Below are 15942 nucleotides of genomic sequence, written 5' to 3' on the forward strand. Positions count from 1 at the left end.
TCCGACTCATAATTTTCGGATCCGAATCTGGTCCATTTATACGGACCTCTAAAATAATCCGAATATTTTTTTATTTTATTTTACTTTTGTAATGTCATATACCTATAATTGCTTAAATTGTCATACCAAGTAAACATATTTAAATTATGAACTAAGTTACATAAGAAAATTTTGCTACAAAACAAGCAAACAATTGTCCCAAGTTAAAAAGCATATGCTCATACTCTCGGATTCGGACTCGATCGGACTCCGTCGAACTTTGCGTAGGGTCCAAGTCCGATCCGCCTCCTATTTGGATTCGGATCTATTTTATCGAATTCGGATTCGGGCTAATTTTAAACGGATTTAGATCAGATTTTTTTTACTTCGGATTCGAATCAAACCCAGATAATTTCTCAACAGATAATTATTCATCGTCCTCTTAACAATGAATCAAAGAACAATATTATTCATGTTATTATTCACCTACCCCACCTTCAATTTATCTTTACAATATTCATCATTAAAATAATCAATAAAAGTGAATTTTGTCACAAATAATTTTCACAAATGATTTGATTTTCCAAGCCATTCACATTTTTTCATGCCACTATTCATCATTCCATTATTTTTTTACATTATTTTATTTCAATAGTAACATAAATAATTTTATTTGATCATTGTTAAAGATACTCTTAGGTCCTGTTCTTTTGAGCTTTTGGGCAGAGCACAGTAGGGGTCAACAGGGCAGAGCAAATTAAATTTCAGCACAACAGAGCAGAGCAGAGAAGATTTCAGGTTAGCCGAGCAGAGCAGAGCAGAGCAGAGCCGAGCAGGGCAGATTTCAACATTATTATTAATATAATTATTAATGTTATTATTATTAATTATTATTATAATCAATAATAATAATTTTAATAATTAATATTAATAATATTAATTATTATTATTATCATTAATAATTATTAATAATAATAATTATTAAAATTATTAAAATTATTATTAATTATTATTGAAATTATTATTATTATAAAAAATTATTATTATTATTATTAAAATTATTATTATTATTAATTATTAAAATTATTATTATTATTAGTATTATTAATTATTATTAAAATTATTATTCTTAGTATTATTATTAATTATTAAAATAATAATAATAATTATTATTATTAATTATTAAAATAATAATAATTATTATTTTTATTATTAATAATTATTATAATTATTCAAAATAATAAATTATTATCATCAATACAATATTAATTATTATTATTGAATATTAATTATTATTGGTGTTATTAGTAATTATTATTTAAAATTAAGCAGAGCAGAGCTGAGCCGAGCAGAGCATAACAAATTTCTTTTGAGTAAAGCAGAGCAGAGCAGATTTAATTTGAGCAGAGCAAAGCAGCTCTAAATAACGCGATCTGGTCCTCTACAACCAAAAGGAATAAAATAAAATAAAATTAGTCCACTACAATCAAAAGAAATAAAACAAAATAAAATAAAATTAATGGTACGCTTCCATCAATAATTGTTTGCGGGCCTAGTTTGGTCATAGGCCTCATAGCCGAAAGATCTCTCTTCCTTCTTTTCGCGATTTCCCATACTTGGTTGTTAAACTTTGTCACCCGTTAATATATTATTGGCCCAACGGTATCCCAACGCTACAAAATTCAAATTAAATGATTAACAACTTTTCACAATTTTATTGAATTTATTTTTTCTACATATTTCTTTGTTCAATTATTTTCCTCCCAAAACTAAACAAAAATACATAATTATAATGGGTGGTCGCACCACCTATCTCCCCTTCATCGTAGCAGCAGCTCTGATCTTCTGCTACGCAACCGTATCGTTACCATATACCTTTACAGATGATAATCCGATCAGAGTCGTATCGGACGGTCTACAACGTTTGGATTCCAGGTATGTCATCAGATTTGTATTTTATTGTTTTTCCTAAATTTTATTATATGATTAAATGATTAATGGTATGTTCATATATTTTATTTGCCGATCCATTTGTTGATCAGTGAAGTATTAGATTGGTAGTGCTATATGGGGTTTGACTTTTATGTGGTCATGCTTCAAAGTATGAAACCAATGCGTTGACTCACGGGTGTACCTTAATTGAGATGCACTCAAAGTGATAGTGAAGTTTATGAGGATAAATCACTTTTAGTGATATTAGCCTATTAGGTTATGTTAATACACAAAATATCAAAAAATGTGTCAATATTGTACATATGTATACTGCATAGTGACTTATAATCGAGAGTCAGGTATAGCTTAGGTGGTTAGAAGCTTAGAGCTTCCTTTAAAATTTTAGGAGACTTTGAGATCAATTCTCGAGGAAGCCCCGGTTAATCAATTTGATAAACAAGCTTAAGCTGATGGTTGAGGCTCAGGAATATGTTTTTATACTTATCACCCCCCCTCACACGAGAGCCCGTTTGGGCTAGAAGTGTGGATGCAGCATGGGCCCTCCTCATACCCAGCGCTTAATATTCCACTTGAAAGTGGAGGTGGATGAGATTCGAACCCGTGACCTTTGTGTCACGCTGGCTCCGATACCATGTTAAAGGACCAACTCAACCAAAAGCTTAAGCTGATGGTTGAGGCCCAGGAATATGTTTTTATACTCTATCATATATCAACAACAGTGGGACCAATATTTACTAAAAAGTTGTTGATTTATTTACAATTTTGTCATTTGATAAACAAATTTTGTTTATCATATTGATAAACTTGTATTTTCTGATCACTCAGTTCTCATCATCCACTTTTGTGGCTCTCTAAAAAAAAAATAATAAAATAAATTATAGTCGTTAGGTACTCACTACAAATTAGTGATACAAGAAATAATAATCCAATGCAACTTTGTTTTGGAGTTTTTGTCACCTTTTATGATTATGTTGTTTGGTTAATTGGTTCATATTAGTGCTTAGGAAAGGAGAAATTTAGGGATGATAATGATGATAAGAGAAAATTAGTAATTGAGTGAACAGAAATGAAACCACTTTTTGGTGCAAAAGAGGACCTAGCTTTAACAGAAATGGGAACAAAATTTAATTAAAATGAGCCACGTAATACCAAACAATTTTTAAATATTGGGATATTAATGAGGAATTTATTTATTTGATAAAAAATAAATAAATAAAATTAAGCTTTAGGACCAGATATCATATTCCTACCATTTTTTAATGTATCAGTTTGAACGACATTAAGCTTTATTTTTTTTATTTTTTTTTTATTTTTTTATTTTGACAAAGGATACAAACAGATTACATATTAATACTAAAGCTAATAAAGTTAACCGACGCTTCTCCAGCTATAAGGTGAGCTCTTTGAATGCGCTGACGGTCAGCCTTGTGAATACTACAGAACTGAAAAGTTGAGCCAAGCTGCTGAATCTTGCGGATGAGCCATAGGATGGCCATGTTACCATGACCATCCCCCCGGAGGAGGGAAACAAGATTAAATGAGTCAGTAAATACTGTAAGTGAATGAAACCCATAATCGAAAGCCCATTGTAACCCATACATGCACGTCAGAGCCTCCGCATGTAAAGCTGAAGAACAAACCCCAAAATTACTTCCACCTATGATTCGATCATCCAACGGGTCATCATTATCCAAGCACCATCCCATACCAGCATGTTGAGAGTCTTTGAACCAAGACCCATCTATCTGCATAGAAAGCAACGAACTGTTATGAGTACTCAGACCAAGCTGAGCCACATAAAACTCGGGCGGAGGAGGGGAGCCAGCATCACCTCCCTCTTCAAGTATGGAACTTGCAGAGGTATCCTTAGCAGAAAAAGTTGTATGTGATTCCATTACCTCGGCGAACTGTGAATCAAACGAGCGTGACACAGACGAATCCCTAAAGATTCTGGAATTCCGACAGAGCCCCAAACTCCAAAGCGTACCGACAAAGGTACCTAAGCGAGTACTAGAAGGCCCATCCTGACTAATAAAAAGTCGGATATAATCTAGGATCCAATCTGAGAGAACAAGGTTTCCATTTAATTCTGAGCGGATACCAAGGCATCCACCCCTCCAAACTAAGCGTGCACTAGAACACATTATAAACAAATGTTGCAAGTCCTCTAGTTCAGAACGACATAGGTCACAGAATACATCTTGGATCAGAACACCTCTGTGATGGAGCTCTACCTTAAATGCTAGAGCACGATGTAGCAATTTTCATAAAAACAGCTTCCATTTAGGTTGTAATTGGAGAGACCACAGACTTTTCCAAAAGGAATCAGCACTAGAATGTGTGGTAACAGGAGAACGTTGCAATTGAAGCATTGCATAACCTGATTTCACCGAGTACCTTCCAGAGGGAGTACTTACCCAGTAACGGAAGTCGTCTTGAGTCGTATCAGGAACCTCCATTGCGAGGATTGCGGAGGCGTCCGGTGGAACAAAACAGTCGACTACCTTAGTAGTGTCCCACAGCCTTGTCAGAGGATTGATAAAAAAAACCAACCTTTTGCTCCGTAGAGCGAGACAAATGAATTCCCGGTTTGAACTTCGGAACACGGCCATTGACCCACTTAGCTGACCCTGCGAGAGTGGAGAGGCCATTACCGATCTTCCAGTTGCAGCCCTGTTTCAAAATAATGTCCTCCCTAAGTAACCCCCGTAGGCCATACGAATGACGCCCTCAAAAGGTGCGCATACTATCCGGGTTGTTGGACAGAAAGGTCGTGCTTGCTCCGAAAACTTTGGACACTAGCAACTGTGGGTTAGAATAACACCTCCAAACCTGTTTCATCAGTAACGCCTTGTTTAAGGAAGACAGACATCGAATGCCCAGACCACCCAATCCACGAGGAAGATGCATAGTATTCTTTTTAACCCAGTGCATACCCTTAGTTTCCGAATGTGCCCAGAAGAAACGCAAGAGTAAGGAATCAATTTTCCCAGTAACCGAGGCCGGTAACTCATAGCAGGAGAGAACATGAGAGACCATTGCTACAAGGATAGAGTTAATAAAAATTAACTTTTGCGATTGTGACAACCGGATAACATTTAAACAATTAACTCTGCCAATGATTTTATCGATGACGAATTGGAAGTGGTCTTTCTTTTTTCCCATGAAATCAATTGGAGCCCCCAGATGATGATCAAACACCTGAACAAGCTTCATTTGGAATATCGATTTGAAAGCTACCTTAGAGGAGGTACATATATTTGGGCTAAACTTAATTAAGGACTTTGACAAGTTTAGCTCTTCTCCTGAAATCTTCGTAAACCGTTGAATGATCTGCATGATATTAGTACAGGAAGCAGGGGTCGCCCGGAAAAAGATGAGCGCGTCATCCGCAAAGAATAAATGCGAGATGGTTGGGCTCAATCTAGACAGCTTAATACCTTGGAAACGTTTCATATCTTGACCTAAGTGCAACATACGAGAGAAAATATCCATGCAGAAAAGAAAAAGATATGGAGAGATGGGGTCACCTTGACGAAGACCACATTGTGGTTTAAAGGTATCCGAAGTTGTTCCATTGACCAAGGATTTGTAAGTAACCGTGGCGAGGCATTGTTGGATCATCTGGAGCCAACGTGGCGGGAACCCATAGGCTTTTAAGACCTGCAAAAGAAAGCTCCAGTGAACTCTATTATAAGCTTTGCTCATATCAGTTTTGATTGACGCAAGCCAATTAGTGCCTAATTTGGAACAATTGATTTTTTCCATTAATTCATGGCTTAGTAAAATATTATTCGTCATGACACGTCCTTGAACAAAGGCGTGCTGCGAGTCTAAGATGAGGAGAGGAAGATACTGGCGTAACCTGCCCACCAAACACTTTGAATCGCATTTGTACACTGTGTTGCAAAGGCTAATCGGTCGCAAATGTGCCATCTCTGTTGGGGTACCAATCTTGGGAATCATAACAAGGAGAGATTGATTCCACTCTTTTAGAAGGTACCCCGTCTGGAAAAAACTGAGAATGCCTGAAACCAACGAATCTCCTACTACATCCCAGTGAGTTTTAAAAAACTCAACAGTGATTCCGTCTGGGCCCGGCGACTTACAGTTTCCTAGGGAAAACATTGTAGCTCAGATCTCAGAAGCAGGGAAAGGCCGTTCCAAATTAGCGAGTTGAGAGGAATTAAACCAAGGAAGGTCTAATTCACGCAAAACGATATCAATTTCCGGATCATAAGGAGGCAAGCTATCACTCTTAAAGGTTTTTTTTCAGAGACTGCACAACAACACGCTGAACATCTGACCGTCCATGTTGAAGCACTCCCAGATCATCGAACAACGATGAAATCTCATTTTTTTTCTGACGACATTTGACCTTTGAAAACAATAATTTAGACGGGCAATCGCCTTTCAATATCCAGTTCTTCTTGCAACGCTGTCTCCAGAACTGTAGCTGCACCAAGATACTATCCTTTGACGAAACTATATTCGACATATAGAGTGAGGCATCAGAAACCGACCGTAGTGACTCCCCTTTAGTGGAAAGATCCTTCGAAAATTTTTTCCAATCAACACCCCAAAATTTCTTATTATTGAGGCACCAGTTCCTGACTAATGACTTAACATGTTCCAGATTCTTTGAGAGAGTGAACATCGGGGAGCCGGAGATATTCCTTTGCCATGTAGTGAGGACAAAGACATGTATTTCCTAAAAATTCAGACACCGATTGTCCAATTGGTATGGACGGTTTGAGTGTGTCTGAAAGTGGGAGTCATCAAAACAAATAGCAGCATGATCAGAGATAAGAATCGGTTGATTGAATAACCGACTATCTGGATAATTATGAAACCAGTCAGAGGTCATGTAGTCCCGATCTAGACGGTGTAAGATCAGTTGATCATCATCCCTATTATTAGTTCAGGTATAGGGAGGGCCCTTGAAGGGAGTAGCAAGTAGACTAGACTTAATTCTAAAATCAATTAAGGAATCCCAACCCTTAATGACATTTGACCCACCCAACTTATCATAATGATGCTCAATTTGATTAATATCTCCAATAATCAAGCAATTAGGAGCAATAGCAAGTAAATCCAAAATCAACCCCCAAACTTGGGGTCTATCTTCAAGAACCGGAGCACCATAAATAAACATCACACATTTACTATTTCCATTAGTAAGTTTTATATTACAAAGTACAACGTTAGAACAACAAAAAACACAAGAGACTTCCTCCGAGCCATAACCCAAAACAACTAAACCCCCGCTAGTACCTACGGAATCAACCCCAAAAACCGAAGATGGACTAGTACAACTAAGGAAGCTATTCACAACTGAAACTGAAACTTTTGTTTCACACAAAAACAAAAAAGTAGGAGCAAAGGAGTGCAACAACCAAAACACATAAGGAAGCTTAGGCGAGTTAAGGTCATTTAGTCCGCGGCAATTCCATGATGTAATCTTCATAAAACCTTGGGGAGCTGTGAAGGGCCAGCTACCTTACCAAAGTTATCCATGGAAGCAGAAGACAAGTGAGCAGAAGAAGCTCCTGTATCATCACGAAAGGCCGTTGACACGAACCCATCACCTGAAATTTTTAGTGACTTGCTTGAGGAAGCAGGGGCTGCAGCCTCTTCAACCTTCCTTTTACTTCCTGACCCACCCATGAATTGGTTAGAAGAGCAGCCCAATGAAGTGACCCCCACCTAAGCATGAGTAGCAGCAGCAAACCCCAAATGGTCTGCATTAGAAACATCCGAGAAAGCCTTTGCAATTGCCTTTCTTGAGTTAGTAGCTGGCACGGTAAACCCGCCCTTGGCTTGTACATTAAGGGACCTTATTTTGCGACGTTTTTGAGACCAAGTCGAGCCATGATAACCAAAATAAGGTTCTTGGTCATACGAGCGACACCGATGAAAAGGGCCACGAGCACTTCTTTTTTGTGGCCTGGCAGCAGTCTTAAAATGTGGAGTAGTGTGAGGAACAGGAGGTGGAATATTTGCAGGATGCTGCGTATCGGATTTATCTTCCAAAGACAGCTTTTCAAGCAATTGAGGAGTAACATCAGCTACATCAGAAGTAATAACAGGAGGAAAATTTAAATCCTCCGAGTCAGAGCTATCCGTAAGGAAGCTTTCCTCCAGGCCAGCTGATATACGAAAACCCCCTCCTGCCATAAATTGAGCACGAACATCAGTGAGTTTGTCACTCCCCCTGATCGGAGGCTGACTTGTAATCCGAGTAATGCGAGGAAGAAGTGGCTGCCCCATCATTATTCCCCACACCTGCAGAATTGGAGTGATCAGGAGCAGCAAAATAGCTCTATTCGCGCTGCAGCAGGTTGAGTCACGCCACCCAAAGAAGGAACAACCCAGGGAGCAGTATATGGTGCATACGGATCTCCTGCCAGCATAGTTTCCCAATTCTCCTGTATAAATCTCGTAGAATGCGGGTTGTGATACGACTCCGGAGTTGTAGGATCAGTTTCCGACGAAGAAAGGTGAGCCGACCCCTGATATGAAGCAGAACTAATCGAAGATGAAGAAAGAGCAGCCGCATTTGTGTGAGTCATATACCCATTTTGATACACCCCATTAATAGGGATAAATTCCGTCTCAAGATTGTCATTGTCATCTAGACCATCCCCATTATGAGCATCAGCATTTACATCACCATTCGGCAAATTATTACCTCCCCCTGCACCTGATGATTGTCAGAATCCTCACCTCCTTCAGTTTCCTGATCGTCATCACCATCTTGATCATTATCATTATCATCCGGATTTACATCATTATCATCAGAATCATCATTATTATCACCATTCATACCATCATCATCATTACCCGAACTAGTACTATCCTCATGAAAAACGAAGTCCTGTGCCAAGACTAGCAGATTTACTCTAGTATTTCGAGTTGTAAAATTAGCCTGAGAGCCTTCGATCATATTTGTATATAAGGGCCGATTATTTTGATTATATAGCACTGAATAACCTTGAGATTCAAACGTTTCCATTCTAGCATTAATTTTCCTATTAGCCACATAATCCGAACACAAACAGAATTCAGAATAGTGCCCCACACACCCACACTTCTTGCAAAATTTGAACACGCCCTCATACCTAAAATATATCCATATCGGCTCAGGAACAAAGCATCCAGGTATTAAAGGTTTAGAGAGATCAACTAATATTTGCCCACGAAATTCAGGCAGCTCGGGTAACCCATCCCCATCATATTCAAGATCTAGGGTTTTGACAGCCCATTCGGGATCGAGATACCCAAAGGGAAGCCCATTAACACGAACCCACAGTCTCGTCATATAAAAATTTACATTAGCTGGAATAGTAAACCTATTACACCTACGAACATTGCAAATTATACCATCCAAAACGAAGGTGTGTTGCTCAAGTAAGGCTTCTACGTCCGCTAAATTTGAGCATGCAAAGACGAAATAACAACTCGTACGATGGACAATAATATTACCTCGTGTGAGCCATTGAGTGTCCACTATCTGTTGAACGAGCGACCGACATGGAGGATTGGGCCCAAAGAATCTCCCAACAACCGCTTTGTTCCAGTCAATATTAGTAAGATAATGCTCCAAAGGTTGGTTTAAATACACTCCAAATTGATACATGATCCAATGATTGGGGTTTGCCATAATAAATGCCAACAAAGGACAGAAATTTTAAGGGAAGAAGTAAAGAGAATTTATGGAGAACAAAGCAGTATAACCTTGATACTTTTTGAAGTAAAAACCTGGAAGATGAAATTTGGGTAGATTAATCCCAAATTAAATCGGTATAGAGGGAAAGGTGCCTTGCATGAAACCCACGTGTAGAAATAGGAAGAAAGAAGGGGTAAACAAGGTTGAATGGTGGGGTAGCTCAAGAACCAGGCTTTAGCAATAGGAAAGCTCCTCACAAAGGAAAAAGTTGGATGAAAAATCTTACAAAAGATTGATTGGTTAACAAATTAATAACTTGGCAGCAAAGGCTACAGACCAAGCATTAATCGTAGCAATTGGAGTATAAAAGGAGAATTAGCCTTGAAAACTCAAGAACAAAGTATAAACCCTAGAAACCTAGGCACCGACTCAAAATAGTTTGAGAGAGAATTTGACCTGCTAGCTTTATGATTTTTTTTTTTTTAATAATGTTAAATTTTGGAGGTGACATTAAGCTTTAGGAAGATTAGTAAAATTGCGTAAAATATACGACTACATATTTAAATATTTTGAATACAAAAATGGTGTAAAATATTGTTTAAGTGGAATTTGTTGGGGAACTAAAATTTATAGAATAGAAATAAAGGGTTAATACTACCTCTGGTCCAAATTACTTGCAACTTTATAATTTGTTTAAACGACCGAAGGTAGTAGTTTATTAAAACGTAAGGAATGTACAAGTATATGAGAGGAACAATAAACGTAAGAGTAAGGACAATGTAGGATTATTGTTTGGTTTGGGCTTAAATTTTTCATAGAAATTTCCTAAAAAAAAATTCATAGAAATTGATTTTTCTATGATTTCTCAGTTTTTCTTTGTTTGGGTTGTGAAAGGAGTGGAAAATAATTTTCCCAATAATAGAAAATTGCATTCATAATAGTGTAAAATAGTTTCCTTCATAAATGTTGTGTTCAAGACTCACTACTACCACTAGTAGGATAGCTTATAGAATAAGACAAGCAATTAGTAGTGTGTGGAATAAGCCATGCAAGGTAGTTTGTAGAGTAAGCCAAGTGTTGACTTGGTTCCTTTTGTGGTAGTGTGCTTTGTACACTTTGTAGTTGGCTTGTATAATAAGCCAAACTTGGTAGAGTGCTATATAAGCTATATAGGTCTTATTGTAGCATCACTAATCATGAGAAGAGTGGTCACACAAGCATTGTAGTTGTGAGGAAAACACAATACTTACTCTAAGATTTTGAGTGAAAACATAAGAGAGTGAGTAGTTGTTAGTAGCTTGTGAGTGCAAATATTAGAGAGCTTGTGAGCTCATTAAGAGTGTTTGTAATTGTAGTTTTGTAGCTCAAATTCAATAGTGAGATTGTCTTTGAGAAGGGTAACAAAGTTACCCATAAATTGATTGTGTTGTTTTATTGTTCTTTGGCATTGTTGTTTATTATTACTTATTTTTCGATCCCGAATTCCTAACAATAAAACAAGGGAATTGAATCCACATTTTTTTCCCTCCTCCCTACCTTAGCTTCTTTTTACTTTCCTTTCATCCATTCCCAATTTCTCTTTACCTTTTCAGTTAAGAAACAAACAAAGGAGAACTATCTTGCAAGTGTGACAATATATACCCCTCCGTGTTTTTTTAAATGTTACACTTCTTATTTTGGTAAAAAAAAAAACTACATTAAAATATTATATCTCTCCTCTCATGGTTTTCAACCAAACCCACTGCTACTTTTTTTTATTATATTTTTCCTATCACATTCATTACCTTTTCAATAAACTATTAACCTCACTATCTTTCTTTTACAATTTTTTAATGCTCCAACTACCCAACTTACCTCTTATTTTATTTAAGTTAATTAAATTGCCTAAAGCTATGTGTCAGTCAAACTGTAACACTTAAAAAAACACGGAGGGAGTATATTATTAATGAAAATTAATACTACCTCCGTTAAATGTTATGTGCAACTTTGGAATATTATTTATGATATACTTCCTCCGTTTCTATTTAGTTGACGTGTTTGATTTAGACACATATATTAAGAAAAAGGAGAGAGAGTGAGAGAGAATGAAAAAGCAAGTGGTGTAGTTTGTAAATGCAAGGTAAAAAATTTATCCCTAAAGAAAACGTGACAACTAAAAAAAACTTCCTAAAAAGAAATACGTGTCAACTAAAATAACGGAGGTAGTATAAAATTTTTCAAAGTTGAACATAACATTTAACAGAGGTAGTATTTCATTGAAAATGTATTACATCAAACCAAATAGGGACTAAGGGCCTGTTCTCATACGTTGAAATTCAGTTTAGTTCAGCTCAGCTCAGTTCAGTTCAGTTCAATTCATCTCTTAATTTCCTTCTCTTATAAAATATTCAGTTCAGTTCAGTTTAATTCAGCTGAATTCAGTCAATGAGAACAGACCTTAAGAGTCAATTTAAATTAAACGCAACTGTTGGTGACAATTTTTTTTCTTTTATCATACACTCACAATTTAAGCATCACACAGAACTATCGAAGCCATTTATCAATTTGGAGATTCAATTTCAGATACGGGCAACTTTATACTTGAAAATCCACAATCTTCCTTCGCAAAATTACCGTATGGAAAAACTTTCTTCCACAAGCCAACCGGTCGTTGTTCAGATGGACTTCTTATGATTGACTATATTGGTAAGAATCGCCTTGTTATCAAATTTAATCAATTATATACTTCCTCCATTTTTTTTTATTGCACCATGAGTGATTTCACGCTTACCAATGCATTTTTTTTAGCTATTAATATCTTTAATTATATTTTTGTAAAAATTATAAAAAAATGATATTTGAAGTCCTAATGGTGCAATAAAATAATAACGGAGGAAGTATTTAACTTTTTTTTTTAATAAGAATTATATATTTAACTTACTACCTCCGTTTCTTATTATTTATAACAAATTAATATTTTATGTTTTACAAATAATATTCTTTTACTGCAAATAAGTAATAAGAAATGGACGAAGTATTATGAATGATTTAGTTGTGACATCAGTCACATGAAGACTTTTTTCATTTCATAGTGAAACAAAGTACTCGTTTATTATAGGATAACAAGCCTAGTTCTTATTATTGGTTGTTAACTTGTTATCGATGCAGCCGAGTTCTTTAAGCTGCCATATCTTGATCCGTATCTTAACAAAGATGGTAACTTTAGTCAAGGGGTTAACTTTGCTGTTGCTGGATCGACTGCACTCAACACCTCTACATTAGCTAAGAACAATATTAGTTATCACGCCACAAATAGCTCCTTATTTGTGCAGCTTGATTGGTTTAAGTCCCATCTTCATTCCATTTGCTCTAGTCCTTCAGGTAATTTTTGCTCAACTTATTTCTTTTTATTAGTTTTACTAATTATAGCCATATAATTCATAATTGCATGCTCTCAATGAAATTTGTGTATGAAATTTCATGACTATTATTAAGATTTAAGATAGGGAAAATTGTGTATGCAACAAATGTATATATGAGTATGTAATATAGTATTCCCTCCGTCCTATAATATGAATCCTATTTGTGTTTTTTCACGGTATTTAAAAAATGTTAGGAAAAAGTGATTAAAGTACATTAAAAAGGTAAAAAGTACAATTATAGACAAAAGTTATAGATGTGAAAGTGAATGAAGTACATAAAAAAATGAAAAAGGTATAAAACAAGTGGAAAATTCAAGGATAATATAGGATTTACAATGAATAAAGTTAGAAAAAAATAAGGGTATAATATATAGTCTGTTCATACTAGCCAACGTAGAAAATAGGAACAATAATATGAGACGGGGGAGTATATAACTATATATTCCACATGTGAGTTTGGATGTGAAATATACGATTCGTTTTATTTACTTGATTTTACTTATATAAACTTATTTTTTCTTGAAAAAATCCAATTGAAATGTAAATGATGATATTAAAACTAGTGTTAACCTTTTTCTTTACCATTTAGAAAACTATTGCATAATACACTAGTTCATTAGGAGTATCTCTCATGAGAAATGTCTCCTAATAATGACCTGATTTGACCCAAATTTTATACTTGTATTTCATAATAATATTAAGTTTTACACTATATTTGATAGTTTTTAAACATAATCTGAACCCGACTCGCTGACCTGAATTGCCACCCCTACCTAATATTTTCCCGTTTCATTACCAAAACAAGGCTTAGCTTCTCTCACTTTATAAAAGACATTGCCTTAGGTCTTAGAGGTTAGGGCTCGAACCTTATCAAGTGAGAATATTTGGTGGTAGTTATCTCGTTACTCCACTCCCCTACTTTCAAGTATTCCTTTGAACCACAATGTGATTAGCTTCATATGCAAACGATAGACTATACAAAATATTTTTATTAATTTTGTATCAAGTCTTAAGAATATATAACTCCTAACATATTTATTTGATCACTCACATCTCTGATTTCTATTATAACTTCAGAATGCAAGGGCAAACTCTCAAAGGCACTCATTATGATGGGTGAAATTGGAGGAAATGACTATAATTGGGCCTTTTTTCAAAAAATGTCAATAACAGAAATCTATAAACTAGTGCCTCAAGTTGTGCAAGCTATAAAATTGGCCATAAAGGTGATCAACTTCTCACCCTTTAAAAAATACTCAGTACTCATGAATTATAATACCTCCGTTTCTTTTTAGTTGCAACAAAGAGGTGTATTTGATATACTTCTTAGTTCTTACTCATGTATCCTAATTTGTAAGTCATTGTTATCATTGTTGTTACAGGAAGTGATTAAGCTCGGTGCCATTCGAATTGTTGTCCCGGGAAACTTTCCCATTGGTTGTATGACCATTTACCTAAACAAGTTTAAAACAAACGACGAAAGTATGTATGACGACCTCCAATGTCTAAAAGATTTGAATTCTTTTGCGGATTTTCATAACAATAAACTACAAGAAGCTATTAAAGAAGTTCACAAGGATCACCCGGATGTAACAATTGTGTACGCGGACTATGTTTCAGCCTTACTAGAACTTCTCGAACACGCTACCTCCTATGGTTAGTACCTACTTCGTATACCCTAATCACGTTCTTTTTTGAATTTATGTTACATCAGTATATACGTGCATGTGCACTCGAGTGTATATATAACTAATTAAAAGTAATGTGATTAATTATATGTAGGGTTTGACAAGGATGTTATGCTAGATGCTTGTTGTGATAATTGTGGAAATGAAGGAATTCCGGTTTGTCAAGATCCTTACAAACGCGTAAGTTGGGATGGAGTGCATTTGACTCAACATGCTTATCAAGTTATGTCACAATGGTTAATAAAACATACTAATGGTTTCAATGACAACTCTAGCGTTAAACGTTTGAAGTTTTCTTTTCTCTTCTTAATTTTTTCTTCACTAAGTACATTTATAAGTTTGGGATAAAAGAAAGTTTGTTATACAACTTTTTTTTTTTTTTTAGAATGTTAATTACACAGTTCTAGAGAATGATAGCATTTTTTTCCCTAATATTATTATCTATTGTATTGCCTAATAGAGTTTATATCCCCTTTGACAAGATCAAGTAGGAGTATTTACAAATTTGTTGTAGTATGTAACCACAGTTATTAGGATCGTGATCTGTATGATCCTACGATCTTATTTTTACCAAACAATCCGGATCGAAGTAGGATCGGGTAGAATTGTATAGAATCGTATGATCCTATCGATTCTACCCGATCCTGCAAATCAACCTAATTGTGTGGAATTTTAGCCCAAGTTTAGTAGGATTGGATAAGATCGCATAGGATCAATGTACGATCCTACTTGATCATATCTGATCCTACTAGATTTTTTTATTATTTAGTGTTTGGGTCCAATTAAGCTAATTGGGCCGGGTCCAATTAAGCTAATTGGCCCGGTCACTAAATGATTCAATCCAAGCCAAGGTCAAGGCCCAAGCCTCCAATCTGCCAAGTCATTCTTCAAGCTAACGGCCCAAGTCATTATGGTAAGCCCATATGATCTCAAGCTCATCCTTTCTCCTTGTCATGCTAAGGTATAAAAGCCTTCAATCACACCATTTATGATCAATACACATTCAAGTCTCAAGCATTAATTCTCTTGCATAGCTTTCTCTCTCTAAACACTATTTGACTTCGGCATCGGAGGTCTTCCTCGGAACCACCCCCGAGGCCAGTTTACGTGTGTTTGCTGTGCAGGAAACCCTCGGCCCAGTATCATTTGGACCGAGCCAGTCTTCATCCACATCTTTGGACCTTCGGCAAGATCCCATTGTTTTCACCCGAAACAATTTGGCGCCGTCTGTGGGGAAGACTTTCAAAAAATC

At 35.9% G+C, this 15942-nt stretch overlaps 1 protein-coding gene across 1 annotated transcript; it reads left to right on the top strand.

Moving 5' to 3' along the window:
- The first annotated feature begins 1406 nt into the window (after positions 1-1406).
- LOC110715722 (GDSL esterase/lipase At1g28610-like) lies at positions 1407-15206 on the top strand. Its single transcript, XM_021894327.1, has 6 exons — positions 1407-1914; positions 12123-12286; positions 12749-12961; positions 14080-14228; positions 14385-14658; positions 14785-15206. Exons 1-6 carry the CDS (start codon positions 1772-1774, stop codon positions 15036-15038), a joined length of 1197 nt encoding a protein of 398 aa, XP_021750019.1. The 5' UTR covers positions 1407-1771; the 3' UTR covers positions 15039-15206.
- The last annotated feature ends 736 nt before the right edge of the window (positions 15207-15942 follow it).

Source organism: Chenopodium quinoa, unplaced genomic scaffold (genome assembly GCF_001683475.1).
Source record: "Chenopodium quinoa cultivar QQ74 unplaced genomic scaffold, ASM168347v1, whole genome shotgun sequence".
Taxonomy (NCBI): domain Eukaryota; kingdom Viridiplantae; phylum Streptophyta; class Magnoliopsida; order Caryophyllales; family Amaranthaceae; genus Chenopodium; species Chenopodium quinoa.